This window comes from Clytia hemisphaerica, unplaced genomic scaffold (assembly GCF_902728285.1).
Source record: "Clytia hemisphaerica strain Z4C2 unplaced genomic scaffold, Clytia hemisphaerica genome assembly, whole genome shotgun sequence".
In the NCBI taxonomy this organism is placed as follows: domain Eukaryota; kingdom Metazoa; phylum Cnidaria; class Hydrozoa; order Leptothecata; family Clytiidae; genus Clytia; species Clytia hemisphaerica.
In genome coordinates this window covers 241,653-261,226 of record NW_027103510.1, presented here as the reverse complement: position 1 = coordinate 261,226, position 19,574 = coordinate 241,653, and the positions used below count along the sequence as shown (strand labels likewise).

General features: G+C 35.4%; 1 protein-coding gene across 2 annotated transcripts; it reads left to right on the top strand.

Moving 5' to 3' along the window:
• Positions 1 to 2,445: 2,445 nt before the first annotated feature.
• LOC136799064 (uncharacterized) lies at positions 2,446 to 17,746 on the top strand. 2 transcript variants are annotated; one of them, XM_067055742.1, is made up of 6 exons: positions 2,446 to 2,607; positions 8,184 to 8,319; positions 12,130 to 12,213; positions 12,940 to 13,146; positions 13,900 to 14,022; positions 16,467 to 17,746. In XM_067055742.1, exons 1-6 carry the CDS (start codon positions 2,591 to 2,593, stop codon positions 16,548 to 16,550), a joined length of 651 nt encoding a protein of 216 aa, XP_066911843.1. In that variant the 5' UTR covers positions 2,446 to 2,590; the 3' UTR covers positions 16,551 to 17,746. The 2 variants fall into 2 exon arrangements, with proteins under 2 accessions (XP_066911843.1, XP_066911844.1); XM_067055743.1 differs by lacking the exon at positions 2,446 to 2,607 and adding an exon at positions 6,907 to 7,063.
• The last annotated feature ends 1,828 nt before the right edge of the window (positions 17,747 to 19,574 follow it).

The window sequence follows — 19,574 nt, the reverse complement described above, 5'->3', positions numbered from 1 at the left end:
TAGCAGTTTGTCTTTCACTAGCCTATGGTACAATTTTGTTCGTGTTAAATCAAGAGTATACGGATTTCTCGGAATGGGTCCATTTGTTAGACTCCATCATGATTGTATTCTTTCCATTAACAATGAGCTTTATATTACTGGCAACTTTGATTATTTACCAGAATTACGTACTACGTGAGCGTGTGAGTAGTCGAAATTTGAACTACGTTGCTATATACGGTTTATATATCATCTATTTCGTTTGCTTTTTACCATTATCAATGGCTGAAACACTTCACCTATACATGAATCGTGTTGAATTCGAACATTACGTAAGATTACAATATATCTTACCTATTCTGTTCATCTTAAAAAGTCCTTTTAATCTTATGATTGTAACATCCCTTGATAAACGATTTATGACAAAGCTGGAAGAAATTTTTAGTAAGGTTTGTTGCTGTCAGAATTATCCTCGTGAGCCGAACATCAATGCTGAGAACGAGACATTCCATATGTATTCGGAATTACAAGAATTCCATTTATCGCAAAACCGTATTGATATGTATTCAGATAGTTCTGCAGCGATGGCTGATATAAGACAACTGACAGATAACTCAGACCTACAAATGGACGAAACGGACTTGAGACAATTGATTATCCAAGAAAGTGTTTAGTTTGTTTCAGCCCGATTTTTCCAGTAGGTAGATCCTGCGGTGGTTTTATAAGTGTGAAAATGAGGAATCAGTTTATACGGCTTATAAACTGATTCGAGAAATCGAACACCCAAACAGTGTTTAGTTTTTTACACCCCTGAAGTAACACGATGATTTAACTGGGCTAAAAACCCTGTTGTTAAAGACTTGGATTTCACACGAACCTCGGATCGGAAGTAAAATTTACCCCCAGGTTTTCAAAAATGTACCACTCGAAAACAAAGAAATCGCTAGATTCAATCCGTCATAAAAAATACTGCGCACATTTTAAAGGCTTCACTCTTTCTTTCCTGAGAAAGGTTAAAGATTCGCCTCTAGCCCTTTGGGCTTATATTTCATTTGGGGTCCATTGATGTATCAATCAAGTCATTTTTAAAACTGTTTAGTTACTAAAGCAATTTTTCTATTTTTTTATACTTTTTTTCCAACTGATTTTGTAGATTTTCGTAAATTTTTTGATTTTAAAAGTATCATTACACATTGGAAAAAAATCTTGTAATAAAGTCTTATCCTTTTCCAAAATCATATTTTTGAAGATTTGTAAGAAAGTTTCTGAAGATTTTCGAAAGTGCTTATTTTTATAGATTGCATTTAATGATTAAAGATATAATTTAGAGTTATACCTCGTTGAAAAAATAACTTTGAGTGAATAAATTTATTCTTTAAATTATAAAATGAAGAGTTATGTGAACCTTTTAGAAAATATTTTGACTTAAACATTAAAATAAACCAGCCACAATGAACTTTTCAAGAAAAAAACCGCATACCCCCTGTTGAGGAGGTCCATTTCCGTTCTAAGGGGGGTAAGGTTTGATATGTGGCGGAATTCCATAGAGAGATACAAAAATCTGTCAAAAATAACTGGAATTCCATGGGGGTAGCCTTTTAAATCCTGCTAAATTTCAGAACTCCAGAGGGGTTGAAACCTGAAACTGCCTAGGGGGTTCCTGCATTTCCACCCACAAAATGATGGACCTCCTTAACAGGGGGTATACAATTTTTTTCTGGAAAAGCCCAATGACAGCTGCAAACTCAACCAAAAAGCATTTATGTGAAATATTTTTGCTTCATTGTAGAAGAGTTTGCGAAAAAAATGATTTTAAAGTTCTCTAAAAAGTCACTTTGGCACATTCTTAAAAAAAACACCGACATATACGATAGGATCTTCAAATCAGAACATCGGGATTGACGTCTGGATTTACGAATAATCGGGTACTCGAATAATCACAAAAAAGTCTATTCGCTAGAGGACAGAATAAAGTAAAACTGGGCTTAATTTTGAGGTTTTTGTATCACTCGTTGACCAAAAGTGGTCAAAAAATGGTCAAAATCTCAAAAAAGTGGATTGTTGTCAAATTCTTGCATTTTTTGATTTTTTGACTAAAAATTTTGCTGGAAGGTCTCACTTACGAATTTATTTTTGCTTGACCATGCATGAATAAGCACAATCCAATTCCTGACGATTTCTAACTCAAACTGGACATTACAGGAGAGCGTCGCCTTCCTATATAGCCCATGTCCAATATACTCGACATTGGCACTTAGGGTTAACAAACTCCTCTAACGGAGTTTAGAAATACCTGAGCATTTCAAACTACCATTTAGTCTTCCGGGTATAAGACTATTGTTAATGTCTTTATCATTGATAAGATATCACGTGTCTTAAGTCATTTAAAGTGAGGTCACTAATGACTAACAAATGCATTTTTAATTAAACGGAAAATAACTCATATGTTGCTGCATTCATTTTATCAGGAATAGTGCTCGTGATTAGAAAAAATGAATAGTGAAAGCACATTTCTAGAAAATTGCTTTGATAAGAGAGTGAACGAACACTGTTTTCAATTATATTTATACAGGTTTTAAACGTTCCTTGAGACAGGTTATTTTTCAACAACATGGATATTGAAAGACGGTAGGTTAGAAGTTTTTGACAGTCTAAAAATATAAGACCCACAGAACCACTGCGAACGCTGCCCCACTGGGAAACTCTACAGTTTTTGCCCCACTTGGCCACTTTTAGCTCATCTCCATTTGAAAATCAAGGGAGAAGTTGCACTCCAAAACCATCTCCGCTGAATTTTTGACTCTGAGACAGGGGTGTAATACAGTATAAATGAATTTTCATTTTATACTTATTTGAGAGTTTTAACTTAGAGTCCCGGGGGGGGGGTACTCAGGCAAAAATGGATGATGGGTATGTGCGGACGGTAAGGGTCGGTTTTTTCACCTTTCAAAGTCTCTCTTAGGGTCTGAAAAATCAGAAAGTTTTAAATTAGTCTCCCTAAGGTCCTGTCCGCACATATACCCCTCATTCGCCAACCCTAGTACCCCCCCCCCCTGGCTTAGAGTATAAGATTGCATAGTAAACTTACTTGCTATTAAGAATTGAGGCTCTAACCACCTTTCAACTTTGTCACACATTCCTAGCATTCCGCAAACTCGAACCCGGTCCCTTTAGCTCACTTTCGTATGGTTCTGATAACACTCACGCCCATTAGTAAAATAAAAAAAAATGATAGAAGTAGCTTTGGGTACGAGATTGAGCATTTCCGAAAATTCCCAGATGTTGATAAATTCTTCTAACATAAAAAAATGCTCGCAATTCTTCAGTATTTCCCCCAGAAGAACCTATACATCACCATTTTATGAAACAAAAACAGAAGATTTTTTTAATTTGCTTTGTTTATTCGGGTTAGAAGGATTACCGTCATTTCGGATAAGATTCTACTTTCCGGACTAAGATTACACTCCACTTTTTTGGGATGTTTCCGCTGTTATTTCCAAAATAGTCGGTTGAAAATTATTTAGGGTTTTTCTAGAGATGCAGAAAATAGCTCGAGTACTCTCGGGTACCTAATAGCCGGTGGGGTTGGAATAAGCGAGGGGGGGGTTGGAAAAAAATGTCCTGGGTGGAAAATTTTTGAAAAGGAGGCTAATACAGCTGAATTAGGACAAAAAAGGGAACTTTCAAAAACATTTTCCCAAAAATTAATAAGCAGGGGGGTTGGAATAAGAATGTCCTGGGTGGAAAATTTTCGAAAAATTAATTAGCGGGGGGGGGGGCGGCTATTAAGTACCCGAGAGTAGTTGAGTGGCTATATTTCCGAAGTTCATTTTTCAACGAACCGAAGTTCTGGTCTTGCTAGAAAGTGACAGTGGAATCTAAGTTCTTAAAGTTGATTCTTAACCTAAACGACGGTAGAAATACACCTTTTAGACGGTAGTCACGTTGTCAGGCGCGTGCCATTTTATTGTTTAATTATCCCCCTAAACTCGATCCAATCCTTTTTGGCACCTTTTTCTACTGTCTATAGGTGCGAAAAAAAGACTGGAATGGTTTTAGAGTGGTAAAACAGACAAAAAAATGCCCGTGTGGCAATTTGAGGCTACGGTCGAAAAAATGTATGAGGAAAAGATGATGTTACTTATAAGCGGTAGCTTAAATGTCAAAATCATGTCTCTGTTTTATTTGTGGTCATTATGTTTACGTAATCGATCAGATTACATATTGAAACCATAGAATTCTAAAATAAAGTTTTTTAGGATGACATAAAAATTCAAACATGATGTTCCTGTGTAGATATATTTTGTTAAGCTCCGATATCTTTGACGATGATTAGGCAGTTGTGCGTATTACCGACAAAGTGCAGTTGAATCTCCATAACTCGAACATGCACGGGGAACAGAATTTTGTTTGAAATTGTTAGAGTATTGTTAAAAGGGTATTGTTTATTGAAGGGACGAGAAAATTGTTTGAGTTAAGGAGACATTTGAGTTAAAGAATTGGAGAGATTCGAGACTTTTTTATAAGGAACACGTTTATAAGGAACTTGAGGCTCAAAATGGTCCGAAAAACTAGGAATTGTTAAGGAACTGCTCAGGCTGAGAATAAGAAACAAGTTAAAAGAACAAAGGGTTAAACTTGAATTTGCACACATTTTTTACAAAGCCTAAACACAAAGATAACAAAATGTTGACAAAACAACGTTCAATAAACGTCTCTTTTTGCATTTTAGTCCATTGTTATACTTATACATAAGTCACATACTTAGCAAATCCAATCTTAGCAGCTTAGTAAATAAGGAAACTGGATAAGAAACTTTGAAGCTGAAATTCTCTCGAAAAATAAGGAACTCCAGGCTCGGAGCCAAGTTAAGGTTTCTTTTAAAAAAACGTGTATTTGGAAATCATGGTTTGACTTTATAAACTAAAAGGTTCAATAGCAATGTTTTTTTGTGCAGCCCTGTCAACACTGTCAGCCAGTTAGAACTTGTTAATCAGTGAAGATAAAACAAAGAAGTTAAATTCCGATTGGGGATATTTATATGATTTACAAAAATCGACAGCTTTTAAATCTAGTGGACATGACAATATAACACTTCCCCTAAAATTCTCAATACTAGGAGTAAATACAATACAATATTCCTTTATAGAGCAGAGCCTGTATGCAGAATGGATGATCTATTATATGATTAAGGCATACCTTCATGCCTTCAATCATGGTCGACAAATATTGAGATTTAGTGTATTTTAACGTTTTTGGAGGGGTTCGGTGAATTCCCGGGGGAGACACTCAGACGAAATTGGGAACGGGGACGTGCCGCTGGCCAGGGTCCCTTTTTTAGGCTCTGAAGATATCTGATAGCACAGTGATCTTTTATTGGAACTTTTGTAAAATCGGGATTATTTTGGCTAATATCCCTAGTATCTCCTTAAGTAGTGCTCATTAGAGGAGGAAATTTGGTATATAAAGTCTCCTTATAGCAATGTAAAAGTAGGAAAAAAAGTTTTTTGATACATCAAACTGTTCACTAGCTAATGGGCACTTTCGTTTTCGAGAGATCCCTCTATCCCGTCCTCATCCCGGTTGAGATCCCTCTAAATCGGAATCAAGATAATTCCAGATAGGGAAGTGCTAGAGACTTGAAATTTTCACAGAATGTACTTATACTTATCCTCTAAAGGATAAAAGAAAAAGAAAGCTTTTTTGTTCAGTTAATTTCCAAAAATTTAGCTAAAACAAGGAAATTTGAATCCGATTAATCCAATCAAAGATCGCCGTGTAGGGTCCCAAATTCAACATTTGTACCTGATAGGGTCGTCTTTTGGTTATTTTGGACAATTTTCAGGGTGGACATTAGAAAAATTTTCAATCTTTTGTTTACATTTCGTCATTTTTGCCACTTTTCAGAGTGAAAATGGAAAATATTTTCTATTTTCTTACCGACAGGATCCCAAATTTACCAAACAGTATCATATACATATACACAGTACATATCTGACAGGGTCCACTTTTCAATCTCCAGCGGCACGTCCCCGTCGGCCGTCAAGGTCAGTGCCCCCCCCCCCACCCCGGGGCTATATTCCAAGCCTTATTGGGGCAAACTTGAGCTTTCAAATCCTAAGATCCTAAGGTCGTAAGTCTTAAGTCTTATGTCAAAACTCTACTTGCCAACTGTAGCTTAAAGCGCTTAAAAATCATTTGTGGAGTTTTATATTTCGCAGGAAAATCACTTTGTCTCAAATGTTTTGCCCCTTCTCATAGACCAACTGGAACCCGTTCCCATTTGAAAAATTGACCAAATATGGTCCCAGTGGAAAATTAAGCTCTAACTTTTGTTTCCCAGTAGGAAATAATCAGATAAGAAAATCCTTACTAAAATATTATGCTATTTTTTTCCATCCCCACGAATATTCTGGATCGAAAAGCAAAGCAATTCAGATCCCCAAAAATGTGGTCCTTTAGAAATCTTTTTATAAGAACATTTAAAATTATTGAAGCCTTATCGGATGTACTTAACTTTTTCAGTTGCAAGCCTAAAAATGTTCTTAATATATGTTCTTAACATTTTGGCCAGCGAAATGTTATATTCTTTTATTTTTTGTTTCTATAAAAAAACGTATAATTTACACCCCCCCCAGCCACCCAACTGTAGGAATTTGAGATAAAAAATCTCATTTGCTCAAGAGTAGGGAGGCTCAAGTCTCCCCAGTCTCCCCTCTTCCGCCGGGCCTGCATGTGATTGTTTGGGGATATGTTTGTTATCAACGGTGTAATAACTTTGGGGAATTATCAAATTATCGGTATCAACAATAATCTGTTAAAATATTATAAGAGAGCGAAATAGATGCAATATTTCTTAAACAAAAAAGCTTTTTATTGTCTTCTTTATTTAATTAGACCTAATGCATTAACGAACATGGGTGGGTCAAATCAAATAAGCAACTAGCTTTTCTTTATACTGTTCGCAAATCTATACACGTATTTGCGAAAGTATAGGCGCATTATTGGGATAGCTCGTTTCAATATTGTATTTGCATCAAAAAGGCCTTTTGCTTTGGCATCATATTGTCTACCATTAAGACTTGTAAGTAAGAGTTTACTTTTCTGATAGTGGGAAGAATAGATATCCTATCCGTAGAGATTGGGGTAGAGATCCGAATTATAAATTATAGGCTTATAAATAGAACATATAGGATATATTTAAAGAATCACATAATCAATTGTGTTAGAATCATAGCTAGCATTGCAGTAGACGATCCTATCGCCTACACATTATCACTGGAAAAGGGAATAATTCAGGATGCGGGATAAATTTGAAAACGAGTTTAGTTCAGGGGCGGAGTAAACAGTGGCGGAGGTGTTTACGGTATTCCAAAACTCTACCGCCACTTTTTACCGTAAACCACCCTGGCGCCCTGACTCTGCGCATATACTTTCTAGCGTTTTGACCCTTTAAACGGACGATAGCATCGTCTAGCATTGTAGTTTGGAAATAGAGAAGACATATTACAAAGCCGTGTTATAAATTATTTAAGATAAAAAAGTGGGATAGATCTTGCATTATTTTGAAAATGAAATGTGATAATGATCCTGACCTGTTCTGAAATATTTTTTAAAAATAGTTTTCTTTACTTTAGATTCATCCCTTTTCATAAAACCCCTTTTTTCCTCACTGGGGATAAAAATTTCTCAATGGGGATAGCAATTCTATTGTCCAAAGGTTAAAAATATCAGTGATGTTGTGGTTTTAGAGTGCAATTTTTAGACATTCAGTTTCGAGTGGGGATGAAATCAAAGTCAATTTCCCAGGGGGGACTGATATTTCAGGGTATTTTCCCATTGGGGACGAAATTTTTGCCAAATTTTCTAGTGGGGCTGGGGTCCCAGTGAGTCTGTGACACAGGGGTGTTTCATAGCTATACATGAGATGTTTAAAAGATATTCACAGGCCTCAATTTTTCACTGTAGACTGTTGTTTAAGTTATGGCAGTTTGCTCTTTTGCGATTAGGAAAATGTGTGAACCTAGATTATCTTGATTAGCTTACCCTGTATCTCATGTCGTATTATGCAGCGTAGCGTAGTGGAAGTGAAATTTTGGTTGTTTACACATAAAGATTAGCTGCACACCAACATTGGTCGATCCTAACAGGATAGCCATAAAAGACCCTCCTTTATTAATTTTTTCCACTTTTTTTAAATTCAGATCAAACGCCCTTCATAGACCACCACCACCACCACCTCCACCCTTGAAAAAGCCTCCACCACTACCAACTAAAAGAAATAGCTCAAAACAACCAAACATGGCATTGAAAGCACAATACCGGAACACTCCTACCACGGTACGTTTTATTGCTTTTCAAGATGAGACTTACTTCGATATAAGACCGCCTGAGTCCTCTGTTTTCCACAAACACTCTAAGAGGGGAGGTGTATCTTCATCGTTTTATGTAGACTAGAGTCTACTTTTGGCTCTGCTTTGCTTTTTGCTAATCCTTTATGACGCTGAGTCTAGTGAAGTAATCACACCATCCAGTCTATAAAAAAAGCTTTAAGTGGACCCCGGGCTACGTTATATAACCTTCGAAAGCCTTCCCCATTGGATGGTTTTAATATTATTCTCCTATTGAAAGTTTGTACAAAAAAAAATTAAAAAGGTTGATATAAACATGAAGGTAATAAGGGTGTACTCATACTGAAAGAATAAGAGTGTATTCACACTGAAAGTATCAATCCCGGGGGGGGGGGGTACTACCCTTGCCGACCGGCGGGGGTGCTTCGCTGAGGTTCGAAAAATGGACCCTACGTGGGACTCGTTTTTTCAAAAGTATTGCCAAAATATGCGAAAAAAGTGATCCTGAATGGGACTGAAATTCCAAAAATTTCTCAAATTTTCTACTTATTCCCCAAATTTTCCAAAAAAGGCACCCTACGAGGGACTGATTTTTCTATTTTGGTGTTTTTGCGACCCTACCTGGGACTCATGGAGGTTAAAAAAGATACCCTGACCAGCGGCGCACCCCGTAACCCATTTTTCCCTAGTACCCGGGTTTAGATCATAACAATTGTTGAAAAATGATGAAAGTCGAGAAAAGAAAAGCATTTTTACTACTTCTTGTTGATGTAATGTGAAATGTTCAAGCGAAAGTAATAATTGCCTTTGTTTCTTTGGTGTAGGTTTGAAGCAGCTTGAAATATTGTAAAAACCGAGAAAACCAAAAAATCTTTTGTATTTCCTGATCCGGTTATCCTCGCTCTTTTCTTTTCTCATACATGCCCTCGACCATGTATTTAGTGGATTAGAAAATGCGTGCAAAATACAAAAGATTTAACAATTTTTCTCCTGTGGTACTTTGGAAAATACAATATTTTTTCTGAAAGGAAAAAATTAAGGGAGTGGTCAGAAAGTATCTACTAGGGGGAAGTGGAGGATTTCAGGGGGGAGGGGCCTCGAAATTTTTTTTGAGGGTTTAGGGGGGGGGGAGTTCCAAAATATTTTCAATGGAAAAGGGGGGGGTGCGAAATATTTTTGGGCAATTCAAGAGATAACTCAGGAGGTCAAATTTCATGGTTTCACATTTGAGGATTTAAAAAAATTTTCGGCCTAACTGTATTCATGAAAAATCATTGTTATAGCCTCATTATTTCGGTTCTTTTGGTCCTAACATTGTGTAAAAAGTGGTTCAGTGGACTAACAGAGAATGTTTGTTAAAGGATCCCTCTTCTTACAATTTCATATGTCAACATAGTCTAATCTCTGATAATATTATTGCCTTTAAGGCGAGACCAATTTATTTGTTGTTCTACGGCCGACCGACCTATTTTTGCTAAATTAAAAAAAATAATAAAATTTAATTTCCACTGCAATATATTTTACACACCAGTTATTTGTAAGACTTAAATTTGAATAAAGCTAAAAATCAATTCAAGAAATGAAATGAAAAATTTAAAAATCAAGCATTCCATACACAAAAAATTTATTTTTATCTTCATCGTAGGTAAAAAAAGTGAATTTTTGATCCAGATATTTTTTGGAAAATATTTTCGGTAACTTACCAGCCCTGATAAATGAAAAATTTATTCTTATTTTACCGACCGACCGACCCATATTTTTCTAACGATCTGCCCGTAGAACAACAAATTAAATTGGTTTCGCCTAAACGCAACTCAAAATTCTGCTCTTGTGATATTAAGATATTGTTTATTTAACATTTTTACCATCGAAACCTTATGTTCTTATATAGTTTGTTCTTATAAAAAAAACGTGTATTTAAAATGATAGATTTTGAATGAAAGTCATTACATTATTATCTTTATTTCGTCAGAGTAGTTAGTTATAATAATTACAATAAATACAAATAGTTACAATAATTTTCCAAGTTTGTTACCTTATCGGGGAAAACTTCGTAGGAGAATAGTGACGAAATTTTAGCCAAATAACGAATACCTTTCTCCGACGAAAATTTTTTCCGGCCTTAATGCGTTTACCAACTACCAGCAAGTGACGAATATTTTTCCCCGACGAAAATTGTCCCCGACGAAAATTTTCCCCGACGAAGTTTTCCCCGATAAGGTATTCTCTTTTATTTTTATGCCGCTCTAATAATATACCAACAATTTAATACCTACTTTTAGGGAGAACTATAACGAAGTGTAAGATGGTTTTTTCACGTATGCCTAGATTTCTAGCTCATAATCGATAAAATGACCTATTTGTTCTGGGGATTACACGTTTTTTATAAGAACAAACTATGTAAGAACATAAGGCTTCGTTGTCCAAAATGTTAAGAACAAGTTAAAGGCTTTGTGGATTCAAAATCATCCTATTTATTAGGAAAATGGTCAACAATATTCACAAAATGGTCAAAATCAGAACATAAGAACATTTTTAGGCTTAAAACTCAAAAAGTTAAGAACATTCCAAGGCTTCAAAAATTTTTTGATGTTCTTATAAAAAGAAACACGTATTTTGGTCTTTAGATGAGATTGAAATTTTAGGGACCATAAATCAGACACAATCGATTGCATTTTAAGTTTGAGGAGAGAACACCATACTTTGAATATAAAAAAGTCAAGTTTTCATAGATATGGTTGTTAAAGATGAAAACAGATTGCGAGATGTTGTGACTGATGTTTGTACAAAAAAACGAATTGAAATTTGGCAAAAATAGAATTAATGTTTTAGACATTCCCAATTTTCTCAACAATTTTCACAATTCTTCAATTAGTATTGAAAACAGTAGGATTTTTGTGGTATTATTTCACAATAGAATAGTATCCTGTTTTTCAAAATTTCGCACCTAAAATTAAGGATTCCTAAATGAAAATGCGTGGTACTGATATATGCTGCTTAATTTTCTGTAGCTACAAATAGAGTAGAAAAGAATAGGTTTCGGAAAAGAAACTATAATTTTCATGAACTATTACTACATTGGTAGTACTCTTGTCTCCCGAGTAGACGCCCCCCCCCGCTAATTGTTAAGAGAAAAATGATCCATTCCCCCCGCTCTTATTTAGACCCCCTCCCGGTAATTAAATTCAAATAATTCAATATTTTATTACAGTGTAGATGGACCTTGAAATTGTTAGAATTTTTGTTAATTTTGGTTCTTATTTTAAGTGTTCATTTCTTAAAGTTTCTTTTTTGTTGTTGAATTGATATCAGTTAAAAAAAATTCTGTCTTTAAATTACCCCCCCCCCCTTATTAAAATTTAGAAAATTTTCCTACGCCTCTGCTTATTCGGCCCCCCCGTCTATTCGGGAGACATGAGTAACGTTCGAAGCTTTCAACTCAATTCTTCTGAAACTATTTAACAAGATTGTTGATTTAAATGCGAGTTTTCCCCACAAAAACGGGGGACACTTAATTACTACTGCTGCTTTTTTCTAATACCAGGGACGACTTTAACCTACCACACCATATTTTTAAAGCTTTACGGGCCTACCATGCCCTTCTTGAAAATAGATTTTATTTGCTGTGAGCAAAAAAAAATCTCACTGAAAAAATAGCTATCAACTCTCGTCAAAAAGGGATTCAATGTAACGACTTTAGTACATTTACTTATTTGATCCTTAGATACTACCCTTGGATATCAAATATAAATCACTAGATAAAGCTGCTCTAGTTTTTTTATATGTCTCTTTTTTTTAGGAAGAAGATCTAGGACGTCCAACAAAACAGCACAGCATTGGATCTATTCGAACTGTCTCTGGATTAATCATGCTCATCAATTTTGTAAGTTTTATTTCGATTGAAATTTATTTCAATTTTGTAAGAAAAAACTGTGAATTTGCAGCATTTTTAAATTTCAAAAAATCATGACTTACATATTATTCAAAGTGGATATTTTAAGAATTTGTAAGACATTGAATGGCCTATATCAAACACTTTTCATGCAACTCTCTTACTAATTTTTTATAACTAGAATTGTGTAACTAGTCAAGCTGAGATTAAGATGAAAGAGAGGCTTAATTCTCTTCCTGGGCACAACTCTGTCTCTTTGACCCAATTGCTATTATACACACCCCTGTCTCACACCCCCGGTGGAACTATTTTCTTCAGTTGGGATATAAATCCCTATTCAAATCCCAAAAAAAATAAAAATTGGAAATTCAATTGTTCCAAGGTTAAAAAATCCAAAATGGGAATAGTTTTGGAGTGCAACTTTTAGACACTGATTTTCGAGTGGGGATGAAATGAAAGTCAATTTCCCAGTGAGGCTGAAAGTCCATCCCAACGGGTGGGTCTGTGACACAGGGGTGTTATTATATTTTTTCTAAAGAAAAGCCCCTTTCCCCCTTTCTAAAAAACGCTTATCTTATTACAAGCTGGTACACAACGTTATTTCAACGTTCATTTAACGTTATATGAACGTTGTGAACGTTAGATAAACGTTGAATCAACGTTGTGTGCCAGCTGGGAATCTTTTTAACGATTTTGCTTTCAATGTTTCTGTTTTAGATATTATTAATAATGAGTGTCCTTTTAATTGCAACTTGGCGTGCTAAAGTCATGAAAGAAAACAAAAAACACCATTCCGATCTTGATCAACTGACAATGTATTTTCTTGGTTCAATCCTTCTACCTCTGTTGATGTTTATGTTAATATACTTGAAAGATATCTTTATTGTACAAATCAGTATCGCACCAGCGTTAGCAAATGTCTTGGTAAGTTTAATGTTAACACTCTCAATTCGATCTTCAAGGGGAATTGAATTTTCATCGAATAATAAGGGAGCTTATCGAATAAAGGAGCGTCGTTTATGAGAGCTTCTTGTTGACGGGAACTTTAAATTTCATCGAATAAGAGAGCCTATCGAATAGTAGAATTTCGAATTAGAGAGCGCCAACTGTATGTTGTAGGCCGGTTTAGACCCTGGGATAGGAGATATTAACTTAGGTAAAATAAGTACGGGTGTAGACCGCTCTTAAAGGCTTTTGAAAACATGAAGAGTCGTAAAAATGTTCAGTCACTATAAAAATGCTGTTAAGATAGATGTTATATAGTGTGTCTCGCGAAGAAGTGGACAGCTTTAAAAAAAAAGTAAAAACTCCAAATCTCATTATCTAAACTGGATTTAAAATAGAATAGTTCGATTAAAACTCTGTGTTTAATCATTAGATATTCAATATTTCCAAGATGATTTAGGTTTTGGAGATTGAAAAATTAAGTATACAAGTCGCAAAATGTTGCAAAAATTCTCAGTGTTTTACTGCAAAGCTATAAAAAAACAAAACCTCAGAGTATTAAAGAATATTTCAAGTATTGCAAAATAAACTCTAAATTCAAGATTAGTATCGAAAGGAAAAACATCCTAAGTAAATGTTTTTCGGAAACCCTAAAATTAAACTGGTAGAAAAACAGTTGCTATATTTTTTCCTCTTTTAACCCCCTTTTCCTTAATTCTTTTTTTCGCACAGATGTCAATATTTTGCTTAACTTGCTCCACCCTCATATTGCTTTCTGTGGGATATTTGATACCACGGATAAATGACAGATGGTGTTCTGATAGACGCGCATGCGCACATCTCAAGGGTGCTGTTGTAAGTTCATTAATTGTTTGTTTCGTTTACTGATTTTAGTGGCTACGGTTCACAAGGTTGTGGGTTCAACCCCCAGCCGGGTTATACCAAAGATTCCCAAAATGGTACTTGATGCCTCTCTGCTTGATACAAGCAATTAAGAGAAGGATCAAGGGTAAGTGGAGCAATCCAGGGAGAAAGAGTGGCGCCCTTCCCTATCTTCGGGTAGATAGCTATCGAAAGAGTAGCCTTCGGGTCGCCCCCGACTGCAGTTGCAGACTGATCTATACCTTATCGGCCCTTTTACGCCGGTTCTAATTTAACCAAAGAAGTATTCACATTACTTCTTTGATTTAACATTGACCCCTTTTTACACCGGACCTTATTACAAAAGCTCAATTTCTTTCTATCTTTAACTCGCGGCCCTAATTTAATTCCGTTCCCTTACGTCGGCCCTTATTACACCAGAGACAAAAAATATAACACCGATAAAGGCCAACGTAAAAAAGGGTTTTTATAATAACAGAATCGAGTCTAGTTTTAAAGTTGATTTTTCTTCCATTTTGTTTTCTATTGACAGTAGTATGGTTCAAATGTTTTGAAATTAAAGCGTTGGAAAATCTAACTTGAAAAATAAAATAAAAAAAGGTGGAATAGTTGACCTCAAAACTTAACTGAAAACACTTTATTCACGTCAAAATCTGCAGCTTTGAATTTTTCTTGTTATTGTTATGCTTTTTTACTACCTCCCTTCTGCTTTTCGAAAAACGATACATTCGATCTTATAAACAGCCATCTTGTCAAAAAATGTCTCGTTTCTATGACCTACCTTTGCTCAAAATTTTTGCGAGGAAAACAAGAAGACGGCCACTCCCTAATACCGACAAACAAACAATACACATGTTACAAAATTAAAGTCTGAAAACAAATCACGCTTTCACTCGAAATCTTTATGCGCTTGTTACATGACATTTATTTCTGATTGGTTCGAATTTATTGACACTAATAAATTTATCAGCTGTACTTTGTAAAGCAAATAACATGGGAAAAAAATCACGTGAACTTCTTCACGCAATCACATGTTTCGACGGCACTGATATAATTTTGAAACCCGTGTATTGTTTATATCTTCAATCTTGTCTCAATCCCACCTTACGTACCGTAGGCGTACTGAAAATTCTCTTATGCGAGTGCACTTTGTGGAGTATTACCACCCCACACAACGCTTTCGTTAGTGTATTTTCTTGTATTTTCTTTAAAATACTAACTGTGATTGCAAAAGCGTAAAGATTTTTTACCTCGACTGTCGTGGTAGTGAGCGTGAGTAATTTTAAATCATCCGTATACTTGTACACCAAAAAAGCCTATCGAACAACATTTTATTTTGAATTATCACCCCAAATGTTTAAAAATCCGCCGAACAAAACCCCCTGCCAAAAATTTCGAAAATCGGCAATTCGCCGAGTTACTCCCCCGCCAAATTTAAGAAAAAGGATAGGATTAGTTTATTAAAATCAGCCACTTTTTAGAATACTCTCTTTTTTAAACAAAACCAATTAACGAGGCTTAAAAACGCCAAAATAAGAGCAATCTAAGAACAAAGCTAAGCCTGGAATTTCAAATATCTTATGAGTCAAAGTAGTAAGAATGGTATAAAACTTCAAATACTTCATTTTTCACCAAAAAATATTAAGAACAGGAAATATCGTCCCAAGTGGGAAATTATACTCCTATCTATTTTTCTGACTTGAAAAAAACGGAGTTTAAACATCCAGCCATTAAAAACATGAAAATATCACACCCTCCAAAACAAGGCTTATCCTTTTGATAATCTGATGCGTTCACGGGGGGTATACGATTCCTAAACTAGTCCTCAAATTTACGGCACTTGTATCTTTACGTCGCAGAATCATTTATTGGCCCTGACTAGAGAGAATGGGGGATATCAATCCCGAATAATTTCAAGCTCTAATTTCTTATTTCTACCCTAACCGGCTGAAACAATCCTTTCCGGGTCTGTGTGAAAGGGTTGCTATCAACCTCGTTCCTTGCGTATTATCAGCTTTTTGATGCTTACTGATAGCGCCAGATAATATATGATAATACACGCTTTTTTTATAAGAATGGTGTTTTTTCATTTCATCATGGATATTCTTAACTTTTTGGCAAAAATCATCCAAAAATATTCTTACGGTATTCTTAGGTTAAGATCGAAATCGGCAATCTACAGGTTAAAATGCATTAGAAATGGCATTCTTAGGTTCAGTTACTAAATTTCATGATGGTGATATTCTTACCATATTCTTAATTTTTTTGTCATTTTCATCATAAACATTCTTATAAAGTGTATTCTTATAAAAAAAAGCGTGTAGATGATATTCTCTGGTGTCCATCAGTAACGTTAGTAAAGCCTGGAATACACAGGGACGAGGTTGTGGATTTCTTTTTTTACTTTACCAATATAGGGTAGTGGGATCATCACAGCGATTGGTATTTTCGCACAAAGTGTTAACCATCTTATCGAACGAAAAGCCAAAACCTTCATCTGATGATTGTGCAATCAATCTACCACACACGTTGTTTGAAACGTTATATGGACCAAGTGGACGTTGTTTGGACGTTGTTTTAACGTACCCCATGATAGGCTAATTAGATGGTGTTTTTGAATGACGTTGTTTAAACGTTCATCTAACGTTATATGGACCAAATGGATGTTGTATCGACGTTGTTTTAACGTTATATTAACGTTATAGTAAACCATGAAACAACCTATGATAGGCTAATTAGATGGTGTGTTTTGAATGACGTTGTTTAAACGTTCACCTAACGTTATATGGACCAAATGGATGTTGTCTGGACGTTGTTTTAACGTTATATTAACGTTATAGTAGACCACGAAACAACCTATGATAGGCTAATTTGATAGTGTTATTGACTGACAGACGTTGTTTGAACGTTCATCTAACGTTATATGGACCAAATGGATGTTATCTAGACGTTGTTTTAACGTTATGTTAACGCCGGAGAAAGTCTTTTATTCGATGATGTGTAACCTAGCGGTCATACGATGTGTTATAGCATGTTACTACCGGCGGAAGCAACCTAGTTTTCATACGTTATTCGAAAAGCGTTCTCCTAACATTATATGGACGTCATGGACATTAGCTGAACGTTCGATTGACATTGGTTCCATAAGTTAATCGATATGTGATGCCGTGGACCCCAGCCCTCGGAGCTGAGCCTGGAATTTTAAGTAATTTATGAGTCATGGTAAGAATGTTATAAAACCTCAAATATTTTTAATCACTGGAGGAAATATGAAAAGCCACGAGGTCTGCAATATTATTGTAACTAGTGTACGTGGGATAATGGAGATGATATTTTTGTTACTTATAAAAAGTTGCTTCATCCTACGCACGTGTTTGATGAAAGGCATTGTGGGTCTTGAGAGCTAAATATGTGGGTATATTTGTCAATGAGATCTGAAATATTATTGTAACTAGTGTACGTGGGATAATGGAGATGCTACTTTTGTTACTTAGAAAACGTTAATTTTAATGAGATGTACTTCATACTACTAACGTGGTCGATGAAAGGCATTATGGGTCTTGAGAGCGAAATGTGTGTGGGTATAAGCTGGGAAGCACAATAATTTTGCACAGCAGGTGGTATACTCTAAAAAAATGATTAAGAAAAAACTTGTAAACAGACTCGGTAACAATAAACTCAACTACTAAATCTTTAATATTTGAGAATCTCTATTTCTTGAGTCATCATAATGAGTGCTACACCTAATCAATCAAAATGTGAAAGCTCCCCAGTATCCCCGCCCGCTTCCACCGGGCTTGAGAAGAAAATTCCATCCTATGAACTGTACATGTGGACTGTAAATGCACCTTTTCGACCGTAGTCGCGCGGGCATTTTTTTGTCCGCTTTATCCCACTAAAACCGTCCCAATCCTTTTTTGACGCATTTTTCTATTGTCTATTGGTGCGAAAAAAGGACTGGGACGGTTTTAGTGGGATAAAGTGGACAAAAAAATGCCCGCGCGGCAATTGGTGGCTACGGTCGAAAAGGTGTATTGGGTTAAGCTGTAAACAAAATGCGTGCACAGCTTTTGTGATTATTTCTTTTCACAATTAATAATTATGGAATACAGCGTGTCCCGAATAAATTGGCTAAATTTTATAAATTCTTAATATAGGAAAAAGCATTCTTGGTTTTCATTTGTATAACGATTTCCAAGCTCGAGTCGAGATAATTTTCAACATCTGGAAGGTTTATATTGCGGAAATTTTTAAGACCGTGTAAAGAATATTGCAGCGGAAAGCCTGGATCCCAGCCTTCGTATTCGGGGATGGATAAAACTGGGACTAAAAATAGGCTATTCCAGAAAATGTTTTTTACCCTTCATGTTGAGGAGATCTTTTTTTTTAAAGGTGACCCCCTGGATTTTTTTTCCAATTTTTCAGGACCCCGTTGGATTTTTTCTCCCATTTCTTTGGACCACCCTGGATTTTCAACCTAGTTATACTGATCACCCTGGATTTTCAGCCCGATTATACTGACCCTGGATTTTATCATTAAAAAAACCAGACCACCCTGGATTTTTTATTTTCCAGACTACCCTGGACGTCACACCTCCTCAACATAGCGGGTACAGACTATTTCTGGAATAGCCCAATGAAATTAGGACCTTAGGAGACAATTTTTGGATCAAGTCATTAGTTAAATAGTTTTTTTTCCGAAGTTTACCTCAAAATTTATTGTTATTTTTGCGACCATAGTCTGCGGATATTCACATATCCTATTTTTTAAAGAGTGACCCTCGAGTTTATGACTGCTATGTTAGTCATCGAGACAACATTTTTGAAAATATCTATGTTTCTAATCATTCGCTTCTAAACTAAATATTCTGAACTCAGAACCAGTGGATATATTGTCGAAATTTCAAAAATCGTATCTAATGATGATTTGTTATTCCCCCTTTACTTCCCTTTTACATCCAATCATGCCTAAATATAGTAATAAAATAAGGAACGCACTTTAAAATATCCAAAAATGGTACACTGAAGTTTAAATTCCGGTAATTAGTAGAAACAGCAACATTTTTAAAAGCTTTTAAAACATCATTGAAGATAAAGAATGTGAAAAGAAGTCTTTGCCTCTCACTTATAGGAATGAGTCAAATAAAAAAGATATGTAAGTCATAATTTTCACGCATTTACATGGTTTTTTATAAGCATACAAAAATCCAAAACAGGCTCGGTGATGCTTATATCGAGAGATTGACAGGGCTGAAAAATGCTTGAAGGATACTTATAATATAATAGTCAAATGTTAGGGAGATTCCGAAAATCCGAAAATACACCCTCATGGTAATGCTTAGCATATGCTTAAATTTTGCTATATCTGAGCCATAGATTTCCTTATGAGTGCAATGGTTATAGAAAAACATGTATATGAGCAGTGGTTGCTTCTGTCTCAGTCTTGCCTATTTTTTTTAATTTCTGAAAGTTTAGAATTAAATAAGAATTATTGAAAAAAAAACATTCCGAATAGATTCTAATTC